Source organism: Natrix helvetica, assembly GCF_964273705.1.
Source record: "Natrix helvetica genome assembly, chromosome: 6".
Lineage (NCBI taxonomy): Eukaryota > Metazoa > Chordata > Lepidosauria > Squamata > Natricidae > Natrix > Natrix helvetica.
This window is the reverse complement of record NC_138553.1, coordinates 10,454,241-10,467,238: the sequence shown is the minus strand read 5'-3', so window position 1 is coordinate 10,467,238 and position 12,998 is coordinate 10,454,241. Positions and strand designations below refer to the sequence as shown.

Genomic DNA, 12,998 nt, shown 5'->3' with positions numbered 1-12,998 from the left:
ACCACTATTGAGCCCAAAATTTATGTTGCTAAGTGAGACATTTTTCCAGTGAGTTTTGCCCCATCTTACCACTTTCCTTGCCACTTTTGTTAAGTGAATCACTGCAGTTGTTAAATTAGTAACGCAGTTGTTAAGTGAATCTGGCATCCCCCTTGACTTTGTTTGTAGAAAGGACGCAAAAGAGGATCACACGACCCTGGGACATTGCAACCGTCATAAATATGAGTCAGTTCCCAAGCATCCAGATTTTGATCAAGTATGAAAGATGGTCATAAGTCACATTTTTCAGTGCTGTTGTAACTTCAAGCGGTCACTAAGTGAACTGTTGTAAGTCGAGGATTAGCTGTACACGCCTGGAAAGAGTCAGTTTGCATGGTTGCTCATTTTTATATACATTGTATACAGGGGTGGATTGCTGCCGGCAATACTGCTGGTTCGGTGCGTGTGCAATTCTGTACATCATATCATATTCCACCTACTTCAGCCTTTTCCCCATGAAAAATGCAAAAGGAAGCCCCTGGTTTTCAAAAGGTTGCCCACTGTGAGGAAAAATAAGAGTGCTAGATAGGAACAGGATTGAAAGGCAGAGCTAAATAGACAGAGAAAGGCAATGGGAAACAGGGCTATTAAAAATAGTGGCAGAATGGTGATATTTTGTCTTTCACAAAAGGCTCTCAGGGTTCCAAATAGCATCCAAAAGTAAATCAGAGTCCAAGGCAAAGTATTGCTCAAAGTTCCAATTTATGAAGAGAGCCGTGTTGGCACATCTGGGAAAACCCGAATCTGAAAGCTTCCCGGTTTTCCCCACCTAGTTGAAAGTTCAAGATCTTGCCCCCATGTCCACAAGTCCATCCCATGATCCAATCTTCCACTGCCATGCTGCCAGTTCCACCCATCCAGTTCGGGTCAGGTGCAGAGGTGCAGAGACAAAGGATGACCTTGGCTTTCTAGAAAGAATGTTGTTATGGCTACATAGCATCTAACTCCATACAATCCCCCCTCCCATTTTCCCACAATAGAAACGGCATAGTAGAATAATAGAAAGTGTGGCAGGCCAAAGATCCAAAAGGAATATGGCTGCAGGCCTGACAAAGGCTAGATGAGTGTCTAAGTTGAGGCAGTGAAGGTAACGTTCTTCTGATATCTGGGAGACATTGCGATCTGAGCTTCTAATGCTCAACCTGGTCTTCTGATGCTTGACAATAAGTTCTGGTTAGCTTTCCACTCTTCCTTTCTGTGGGAAAACAGCTGCATTTTTAATCTTTGTGGTCATGCACATTCTCCGTTACTCATGAACAAAAGTGACAACATTCGTTTTGCTGTCTCTCTCATGACGAGAGGATAGTGCCACCACAACAGCATACCATCAAGTAGACCAAATGCGTAGCCTACACTGAAGTGTAACCAAATGGGAATCATTTTCATTAGTTCATCGGGATTTAAATCTCATCATGTTGATGCGATACGGAAACAGTTGTAATTAAAGAAAGAATAGAATGGAGAGAGAATGTTACAGTGGGTGCCTTACAATGCTAGTTGTATTAAGTTCCCTTTGGTCTTAATCAGAAAGTTTTTTGAAGGTGGTATCCAGAGTAGTTATTCTGCTCATTATAGAATAATTGGGCTCACATGAAGTACAGCAAAATTAGGAAAGGTAGCTTTGAAATCTGAAAAATACTAGAACAGTCTTGAATCTGGGTTGTAAAGATCCTCATCTTACAACCCACTGAAGCTGGCTTTTTCTTTCTTTCCTGACATAAGGAAAGTATTCAGATTTGGAAATCAGTCTTGGGCATAGAACTTTGGCTATAATATTGAATTAGATAAATGGAAAAACTTTCGGGGAACAAACTTAAAAATGACATTATCAGTTGCATACAAGGAAAACCAGTACAAAATGTTTTACAGATGGCACCTGGCACCAACAAGGTTAGCTAAAATCTCAACAAATACCTCCCCAAAATGTTGGAAATGTGAATCAATACATGGAACATACTACCACATATGGTGGACCTGTAAGGATGCTAAATTTTTTTGGAAGAGGATCAAAAAGTGGCTAGAGGCAATAACAGGTGTCAAAATAGAATGGAAACCTGAAGTTTTTTTATTAGGAATAATGACTGCGAAATACAAAAAAGAAATCCAGTATTTAATATTACATATAATTACAGCGGCGAGGATTGCCTTTGCCCAGAAATGGAAAAACAAATTAATTCCAAGCGAAGATGAAATAATAAGAAAGGTGATGGACTGTGCTGAAATGGACAAATTAACAAAAGAAATCCAGGGAAAAGAAGAAACAGAATACTACCAGATATGGGATAAATGGTATAGGTGGACGGAGGAAAGAAACAAGGATCAATGAAGGAAGACAACAAAGCCCCAAAATAGTAGTTAAGGAGAATTAACACATATATATATATGTATCCAAGTGGTTTAAATTTACTAGAGGTAATCAGCCAATATAGCAGACAGAGGAGTAAGATAAGAGGGTTAAGAATGGTGAAATGCAAATGAAATATAATAGAAGGGGAAATAATATAAGGTGAGCGATATCGATTGGCAATTGCTATTAGAAAAACAGGAAGCTCCTGTTCGTATTGTATTGGGTAAATGTGGTATACGTCTAAGTTTTATGTGTGTGTGTGTATTTTACATGTTTGTAAATAAAAAATTAACAAAAAATAAAATAAGAAAAGAAAATTAATTATTTTCTGATTAAAGTGGGGAAAGAAGCATTTCGGTAATTGTATAGATTGGTGGGACCTGATCTCCATTTGCTCCTGTTAGCCTAGCTTAGAAAGGATTTGTTTCGTGGCATAAGATCCCCCCCCCCCACTTCCTCCTCTATGATTGTGGGTGGGAAAGAGCTGGGATTAGTTTCTTGCAGTTCTTCAGAAACTCCACATAAGAAGAACTTGGTTGATCTGTACTGTCATGCGAAAGAAACAAGAAGAGAACAGCTACAGAAAAGTGTTTGATGTTTAAATTTGATCTGACATGTTTCAAGTCTGAGTATTTAAATTTTTATTATAGTATTCTTATAACCCAAAGGTGCCAAACTCGCGGCCGGTGGGCTGGATGTTTTGCGAAGGGGGGGAAGTTGCAATACATCACATGACAACTTGTTGTCATGAGTTTGACACCCCTACTGTAATAATTTTGTATTATAGCTATTTGTTATAGTTTCAAGAAAATAATCGTACTTTATTATTTTGTTTTCATTGTCTCTCTGTTTGGTACTAAACTTAAAAAGAAGTGGATTTTTTTAAAAAGGAACCTCTGCATTAATAGTTTAAAAAGTGTTTTCAAAAAAAAAAACCCACCTCATTTAACAGTTGCTTTTTGGATCCACTATTTAAAAGTTTGTTTTTCTGTTCTTTCTTTTTTTCTTTTTAAAATGTTTTGCCCTTCAGATAAGCACAGCATTATGGGGGTGAACACATTAGCCAATTATTCAATCAGGTAGTTGCCTACCAATGTAATTGAAAAGAGTTTCTGAGCTTTGTATCCCCCATATCCTTTGACTTCAACCAAACTGGTTGCAGCTGCAGCAAATCCTAATTTAGCCACCTGTGGAGGACCACATGTTTCCCATCTCTGTAATACAAGAAAGGCTTTTGAAATTTGGTGCCTTTATTTTGTAGGCTACAATAGAACTCTTGTCCTGGAATTAACCTTAAAGTTTTATTTTCACTTTTCCACTGGCAAGCATCTCTGTATTCCTGATATACGGTATTTTCTCATGCATAAGCCCATCGGTCAGGCGCAAAAGATCATGACATCATGTGACCTTGCAGTTAAAATTTATTGCTCAAGCAACACAAGAATCTAGTCAACTAAAAGTACTAAATTGGCAACAGATAAGGGTCAACAGAATTCAGAAGGGGCTGGCCTCTCTCCCCAGGTATGGCGAGTCCCGGGCTAGGGCTCAACGATTTATGGGAATGTAATGACTGTAGATCAGGGTGTCAAACTCGATTTCATTGAGGTGCACACCAGAGTTGTGTTTGAACTTGGGGGGGGGCAGAGTAGGCATGGCCAGGGTGGGTGTGGTCAGCTCCACATCACTCATGTCGGGATGCCTGTGGTGGCCTGAGCACTCTTCCAGTGAAAACAGGCTCCCGAACTCCATTTTCTGCTTTATTGGCAACCCTCTGCCAATAAAAACGGAGCTTGGGAGGATCGCCCCTGCCCTCACTATCTCCATTTTTTCTGGGAGAGACACTGCGGGCCAGTCCTTTGCTGTTTCCAGGACAGCCCCATGGGCCAGATCTAAGCACCCTGTGGGCCAAATCCGGTCCCCAGGCCTTGAATTTGATACACCTGCTGTAGACTGATGACTTGCTTACCTCTGCCTCCCAGCTCTGCCTGCTTTTCTCCTACGTCATGTATGGATGTCAACCATCACATTTTCACCCAAATGCCATGAAAAATACACCACCTGTGGATCAGCCAACCCACATTTTTCATGGTGTTTGGATTCAAATGTAAGAATCTGCTTGTCTCTTTAACCACTGTGCAATGGCTCATTGGTTAAAGATGCTGAGCTTGTCGGCTAACAGCCCAGGTTCGAGACTCGAGTGCCACATAACGGGGTGAGCTCCTATTCCTTGTCCCGGCTGCTGCCCATCTAGTACTTCGAAAGCATGCAAATGCAAGTAGATTAATAGGTACCACTTTGGTGGGAAGATAATCGTGTGTCTTTGGCATACAGCCATGCTGTCCACATGATCATGGAAAATTTCTTTGGACAGTATTGGCTCCCTTGGCCAAGAAACCAAGATGAACACCATGCCCTAGAGTCAGACACCACTGGACAGGGAAACCTTTATCTTATATAAAAGTAAATATGGGTATTTACAAAAGTCTTACCATATATTGTGAATAAGCCGAATCTTACTTTTTGGATGCTTTTGAGCACCTAAAATTCTTGGCTTATCCATGAGTCTATACCCGTGATGGCGAACCTATGGCATACGTGCCACACGTGGCACGTGGAGCCATTTGTTAGGGCACGCGAGGTGTTGCCCTGTCAGCTCCAGTGTGCATGCCCGCACTGGCCAACTGACTTCAGACTTCTTTTTCGGCCATTTTTCGCCCTCCTGAGGCTTCCGGGGAAGGGCAGAGGAGGCTGTTTTCGCCCTCCCCAGGCTCCTAGAAAGCCTCTGGAACCTGGGGAGGGCGAAAAACAGGTCCATCGTGGTCCAAAAGTGGTGGGGACGGCGGGGGTCACATGCATAGCATTATGGGTGTGGACACGCCCGGGCACGCCCCCCCTGCGCTCCCCCCGCTTTTGGCATATATATATATATATTGTTACTGGTTTCATATATCTTCTAATCAGATTTCAAAGCTTAGGTTTTTTTTTTATTCCTAACCACATAATTGTTAGCAGATTCATGTTGAAGTTATACTGCAGAAAGTTTTTCTGTAAACATCACATTTTTCAGGCACTAAATTTAATGTATAAATGAAAAAATATGTTTTTTATTTATGAGCTGTGTTAAAGTATATTTACAGCAATAAAGTTTAAAAGTTGTATTAGATTAATATATAGTAACTTACTATGATGAATGCAAGATGTATGTTAGCTTTAACTGAGATAATGATTTGAAGACAATGGGAGTAACGAGTGGCACGGCTAGCTTATTAGATGAAACAGAGCTTATAGTATATTGTTTCATTAACTGTAACATATATTCACAATTGTTGATAAAATATGACTTAATTGTAAAGATGCACTTGTCCCTTGTACAGAAGTGAGTGCCTGGTATTCCGAGTCCACTAACAGCTGGTTTTATTGTCACAATTATTTTATTCATTCGTGTTTAGCAGCTTCTGCAGAACTTGTCTGATGAAAAAGACGAGAGCGTGTCACCACTGCTCTTTTATACTTCCCTCTTTAATGAGCAGGCCTGTTTGGCCACATCATTTTAACTTTAAGACCCGCTGCAAGAAATTGTTTGCTACCCATTCTGTCATGGACCATATGTCACAGAAATATCCACATTAGTTATAAAAATTAATGGAGCTTTACAATTCAGAAGGCAGTACAGTTGTTCAGTGTAATAAGAAGGCAAAATATAACACAGTGGGGTTATTTGATAAAGGGATTAAACAATTAACAACTCCGTGTGTCGTTGATCCGGCTGTGTGTTTAATTTTCTTGATTAATTCTCCTTACCTGTTCAAAACATGGTACTTTTTCTGGTAAACATATTTATCTGATAATAGTTTCTATGTAAATTCTTTTTTTTCCAACTTCTTCTACCATAGTAAAGTGCTTCCTTTTCCCTATCTTCTGAATGATACCCAAGGAAAATAAATAGTGGTATCTGTTCGGCTGACATTATTATTATTATTATTATTATTATTATTATTATTATTATTATTATTATTATTATTATTATTATTATACGATTGTATCACAGCGGCCAGTTGATTCGCCGGATTTGGCATTGATTACTAGTCGGGCCCCACCCAGGGGCCTAGGACGTCGTAACGTATTTTTGTAATATACGTGCAGATCCAAGCAGTGCAGCTTTTTGCATTTGACTGATGGTGATTTTGTCAAGTTTTAACTGTTTTTTTATTATTATTATTATTATTATTATTATTATTATTATTATTATTATTATTATTATTATTATTATTATTATTATTATTATTAAAGCCAAATGGGAAATCTTGGGTATATTTGAAGCAATTCAATTTTAATTTTCCAATCTGAGAGAAAAGAATTTAACAATGGGACACTAGAATGTTGATTTCATGTGAAATTAATGTAGATGTTATGGTCATTTACAAGTTTCTACTTCATTTCTTATTCTTGGGCCAGCCTAAAACAGCCTAGACCTTCTTTCTTTCTCTGTTTTGCAGAGAAACATTTAAACTTAAAATAAAAGGTGTAGTGATATTTGAACTCCTTTTTTTGACCCAGTAGCTACATGCCCAGGCAGCCTTGCTTTCCGTTCCAATTAATGCCTTAACACAGGTGTCCAAACTTGGGAACTTTAAGACTTGTGGACTTCAACTCCCAGCATGGCTGGCTGGGGAATTCTGGGAGTTGAAGTCCACAAGTCTTAAAGTTCCCAAGTTTGGACACCCCTGCCTTAACAACAAATATTAAATTAAAAAATCTGATATATTCTACCATTTTTAACCGAAAATGCATGATGTATGATATTCTGTGCTGCTCTTTTCATGGGATCATATTACTGCTTATAAGCCTACACTGAAATCTCAAAAAGGCCATAAATTAATTAAATAGGGATTTGTTTTTTTCTGTGACCCTTGTGATAATAGAAGTGGTTTTACAAGGTGCTGTTCCCCATTTTACCATTACACTGTAAATTGGCAAAATAACATCAATGAGAGCCCTTGATAAAAAGGTAATTTGAGCTCCACCATCTTGAATTGATAACACACAATTGTTGTCTTTACCAAGAAAATTCTTAGGGTGGAAAAAAAGCAACCACTTAGTCAATCTAAAGTACTTTCTGTGTGAAAGTAAGAGGTAATTAAGTTAGCAATATTAGGTCATTTTGATTAGGATTTGGCTTTCTGGCTAAAATTTGTTTCGATTTTAGTGTTTCTTTTCTCTGCCCTGTTCCCAATATTCTTGTTAAAATAGATTCTATGCTTATGTAATGCTTGTGAGCTTCTTCCCTTGCTGAAAGCGTCAAGAAAAGAGAAGTCAGCAAAACCTCCAAAGTAGTTACTGATTTACCTGGGGAAACAAAACAACAACAACAACAATGTAGTTTCTTAATAAGTCCTAGAAGAAGCATTTGATCCAAAGCTGCTTTTTCTCTCTGGGGTAACTTTACATCTCCTATATGTACTGAGCATTGATAATTTCTTTTTTATTTTATTTTTAGACATCGCGCTCCTCAAAAAAGGTCCATAATTTTGGAAAGAGGTCAAATTCAATAAAAAGAAATCCGAATGCACCTGTCGTTAGGCGAGGCTGGTTGTATAAACAGGTAATGTCTATTGGGGCAGGGGGGGGGAAGTTGGAGGGATGTACTACAACGTCACCTGAAATGTAGCATTGCAATTATGAGATAAGAAAAGTGCAGAATCTCAGCTTTGTTCTACATTATGTGAGGAAGGTAATCTGCTAATGGTGTCGGCTGGAGAACCCACACACTTGCAAATGAGTGGTTTTCCTTTCTGTTATTGTTGCCTGCAGGAAATTGGAAAACACTACTAGCTTGTGAAACATTTTTATAACTGCTGCAAAATGACAGCGCATTAGATAAAAGTTTGCTCAATTATTTGGGTTTGATTTATGCCCCCAAATAGGGCCACATCTGTTAAGGGATTCTGTTTGTATTGCGCATTGTTTCATTGCAAACGTTTCTCTAAAGAAGATGCAATATAAATCATTTTCGGTTTAATTCACCTTTGCAGTTCTAACATAACAAAACTGTAGCACCTGCATTTTTTGCCTTTTATTTTGTATAAATGCAGAAAAGACGTAATTCACATCCTGAGGTGAATATTGAAGTCTGAGCTAAAGTGGTAATTTATCAGTACTGTGTAAATCTCTACTTAATTTGGTTTATGTAATCCAGATATTTAGCATATTTGTACTATAGATGTTACTAATAAAATCACTTTCTGGGCTAAGGGTAGTGTGTCATAATCTTTTATTTTACTTGTGACAAGATTTTGCTCCATGGTCAAAGTTACACTTTAAAAAATAGTCATCGTGTGGCAGTTGCCACTGTTAAAATTTGATGTGGAATAAGTTGGACCTTAGTCAGCCACAAGGGATTATGTCAGTGTTTCTCAACCTTGGTGACTTTAAGATGGGTGGACTTCAATTCCCAGAATTCCCCGGCCAGTTTTGTTGTTTTCTTGTTTTCATATATCATCTAGCATTCTTCCTGTGCCATTTGGAGTGTGTATTTCTCAGTTCTAAAGTGTTTAGCATTATCCTGGTTTCACTCTAGGTAGTGAAACCCATCCTCTTAAGCTTAAGAGTGGAAGGCAAAAATTGGCTCCTTTCAGAATCTAGTTACATTTATATGTTTAAAGCTCATGTCCTTTATGCTGTAATGTGTCAGGGTTCCGGCCAATGCCCTAATAAAATCAGGAGCCTCAAACCATTGTGCAAGAAAAACCTAGCAGTTTATTACTGGGCGCCATATTGGCATGACCTAGATGAAGCCAAGTCTGACTTCACCTAGTTCGCACCTTGCCTCTGTCCCTGTTGCCCCCTCCCCACCAAGGTGTGTCCCCAGGCACATTCCCCAACGAAGCAATTTCACGGGTCATAGAAGTCCCTCCCTCTGGCCATTGCGGGTCTCCCTGGAGATGACCTTGACTTCGTCCAACTGCGATGTGTTTTGTTTTGACTGAGGTATGAATTCCCCAGTGCATCTGCGAGGCACAATTTCCCATCCCCCTGCCTATAGCAACTCGGGAGCAGGTCAGGAAAGCTTCGTGAGTCGACATAATGAGTTTTTGCTGCCCATCTCCCATCTCCTGATGTTGAAGGCAGCTACCTTATATTTTGAAAACTATCTTTTCTGGTATTACTTCCATTCTTCAGATATCAGAAGGGTTCTCAATCTGAGCACAGGTTTACAACACACTGAGATGGGGGGTTGAGGATGACACGATGAAAATGACACGCTTCATCTGTAATTCTATATAAGTAGAGGACAGGCAATGATTAATGGGATATGAAGAAAAGGTACATGGGGGGATGTCACAGGCTTATTGTGTCATTTCTCATAACTTGACAATTTCCCAGACACATTTGAAAACATTGTGTGTTGAGAAGAAGAGTTTTGTGACTCAGGAAAAAGAGATGTTTAGCTGAGCATTGTCAGCACAAGTCAGAAAGATGAACTGGGAACCTTTCCAGGGTATAAAGTTAATAAGGCTCTATTATTGGTTGCCTTGGCAACTGTTATACATACATCTTCTTATTCAGGACACAGATGTCAGGCAATGTGGGATTTTGTTTGCAATGATAAATGTTTAATGGTTTAATCACACAAGTGTGTAATAACTATGATACTCCAGAATTACAAAAAGATTTCTCATTTTGGCAATGTGCCCAAAATCTTGTATTTCCAGTCTCTATGATTCTGTATTTCATTACCTACAGGATAGTACTGGCATGAAGCTCTGGAAGAAGCGATGGTTTGTTCTTTCTGATCTTTGCCTCTTCTACTATCGAGGTAAGTCTTTTAAATGACTCTAAGCAATGGTGTTAAGCTATGCTTCCAAAAATATAATACATTATCTTCTTTAAAAAAAAGAAGAAGATGACTTTGGAACAGGTAATGGTCATTCTGCCCTTCTGTTGATATAAAAATAAAAGTGCTGTTTGAGCAGTACCTTTAATTTGTTCCATGGGAAATTAATGGTCAGTTAGTTCTAACCTTGCACTATCTGGGTCAGAACAAACTCCGTCTTTGTGTTTTGCGTGTCCCCTGACCTAGATCACAAACTGTGTTATTGTTGCTGTTCAAATGGAATGACAGAAGCAGCATTAAATGCTGGGGAAGCTCACAATTTTCATATAAATTAGATCAAATACCTATGTTCTGTGCTCCTAATTTTAGCTATTCCACTATTGCTTCCTCTGATCTAATATACCGCCACAGGTTCTTCATGAGTACAAATTTTGCACTTGTGCTGTGTTTTTTTTCAGAATAGCCCAGAGCACTGTTTCTCAACCTCAGCAATTTTAAGATCTATGGACTTCAGCTCCCAGAATTCCCCAGCCAGCATGGACATTTAGAAATTGAAGTCCACAAAGTTGTTGAGGTGGAGAGGCACTCATTTAAAGTCTAGAACAGGGGTGTCAAACTCAAGGCCCATGGGCCGGATCCAGCCTGCAGGGTGTTTAGATCTGGTCTGCAGGGCTGCCCTGGAAACAGCGAAACAGCCCACAGTGCTTCTGCCAGTGAAAACAGAGCTTGGGTGGGCCATGCACAGCCCACCCGAGCTCTGTTTTTGGCTACAACGGCCTCCTGCAACTCCCTGCCAGTGAAAACGGAGCTTGGGACTCCATTTTTGGCTGCGGCAGCCACCTGCAACTCTCTGCCAGCAAAAGTGGAGCTTGGGAGGGCAATGCTCTGTTTTTCCTGGTGGAGTGCCTGGCCACCACAGGCGCCACCAACATGAATGATTCTGGCTGGCCACGCTCACCCTGGCCACACACACACACACACAAACACACACCAAGGTCAAACACAACCCTAATGCGGCCATCAATGAAATTGAGTTTGACATCCCTGATCTAGAATGTTTGATGGAAGCCACCATATAACCTTTGAAAAGTGGAGCACTCTCACTATTCCTTTCAATTGTTTTATGACAGTCACAGCAGGAGTATCTATATCTCATGGGTCTCTTTTCTTGAGTAGGCTTGTTCATCATGGTTTAAGTGGTAGAAATAAGGGCTATCCAAAAGTGCCAACTTTAAGATTTGTGGACTTCAACTCCCAGAATTCCTCTGACCCTTAATAAAACCCACTCTGTCCTAATTAGGAAAACCAAAATTGTAGCATATGCTTCTTAGCATCTCATGGGCCCTTCTGATGCTTAGGTTTCCCCATCTTTCCTTTTTTGCTGATAGATGGGGTTTTGGGGGCACAAAATAGGAAACTGGTTATGAGGAAGCTGGAAAATATGATGTAGAGGAATGCAAATCTTTCTCCAACTGTTTCAACTGCGAGGGAGATTTACCAGAAGCCAATAAAGGAGTTTATAAGGGGTTATGTCTGAATTACTTTGGAGTTTTGACTTTGGATTTTTGAAGCATTAAATCATTCTGTGTTGTCTCAGACTCAATCTTGGTATCCTTAGATAGGTAGCAGTAATTGCATTTGGATAATCCCAGGCTTAAGTTGAGCCGAAAAGAGGCCTACTCCTTCACTGAAACACTTCAGTGCAATTCAGAGATGTTTGTATGCAGTAGAGAAGTCCTTGTTGATTGATGCCACAAATTTACACATTTTTGTCTCCAGGAAAGTAATCATTGTGGTTTTCCCCAAAGGATGCTGGGAATTTCAACTTGCTGAAAGGGCAGAGCGTTCTGTTAGAATGCCTGAGCTACTACTTCTACTTAAAATGTTGTCATTTTGTGGGACTTGAATGTGGCCTTCTTTGTAGCCATCTCTGCTCTTCAAATTTGCCTGGTTCAAACCTTGCTGGGCCTGGGGGATTGTTTTGACGTCACATTGGTGTTATTGCTAGTTACAAAGTCATGTCTGACCCATCGTGACCCCATGGACAGGCTTCCTGCCCTCTACCATCCTCTGGAGTCCATTAAAGCTCATGCCTACTGCTTCAGTGAGACTATCCAACTACCACATTCTCCGTCCTCCTCCTCCTCTTCTTTTTCCCTCAATCTTTCCCAGCGTTAAGCTCTTCTCCAGTGAGTCCTTCCTTCTCATTAGGTGGCCAAAGTATTTGAGTTTCATCTTCAGGATCTGGCCTTCTACTAAGCAGTCAGGATTGATCTCCTCTCGGACTGACCAGTTTGATCGCCTTGCCAGTCCAAGGGACTCGCAGGAGTCTTCTCCAGCAACATAGTTCAAAGGCCTCAATTCTTTGGCACTCAGCCTTCCTTATGGTCCAACTTCACAGCCATACATAGCAACTGGGAAAACCACAGCCTTGACTGTACGCACTTTTGTTGGCAGGGTCACATCTCTGCTTTTTAATATGCTGTCTAGATTTGCCATGGTTTTCCTCCCCAGGAGCAAGCGTCTTTTCATTTCTTGGCTGCAGTCCCCATCTGCGGTGATTTTGGCGCCTAGGAAAATAAAATCTGTCACTACCTCAATTTCTTCCCCATCTATTTTCCAGGAATTGAAAGGACCGGATGCAATGACCTTAGTTTTCTTGCTGGTACTGTCACATTGGTACTGATACTTTAACTTGATGGGCTCCTGTCCAGGTACTAAGCCAGATTAGTCCTGACCTTATTTAGTTCCAAGTTAAAAGGGATGGCTTCACAAGAC

General features: G+C 40.1%; 1 protein-coding gene across 16 annotated transcripts in view; it reads left to right on the top strand.

Annotated features, from left to right (window-relative positions):
* Window positions 1-12,998, top strand: part of PLEKHA5 (pleckstrin homology domain containing A5) — a 223,920-nt gene that overhangs the window by 123,455 nt on the left and 87,467 nt on the right. For all 16 annotated transcript variants that reach the window (XM_081958217.1, XM_081958216.1, XM_081958218.1 and 13 more), the window contains exons 6-7: window positions 7,884-7,988; window positions 10,130-10,202. In XM_081958217.1, the coding sequence (XP_081814343.1) occupies window positions 7,884-7,988; window positions 10,130-10,202 (178 nt within the window). The remainder of the gene's footprint in view (window positions 1-7,883; window positions 7,989-10,129; window positions 10,203-12,998) is intronic.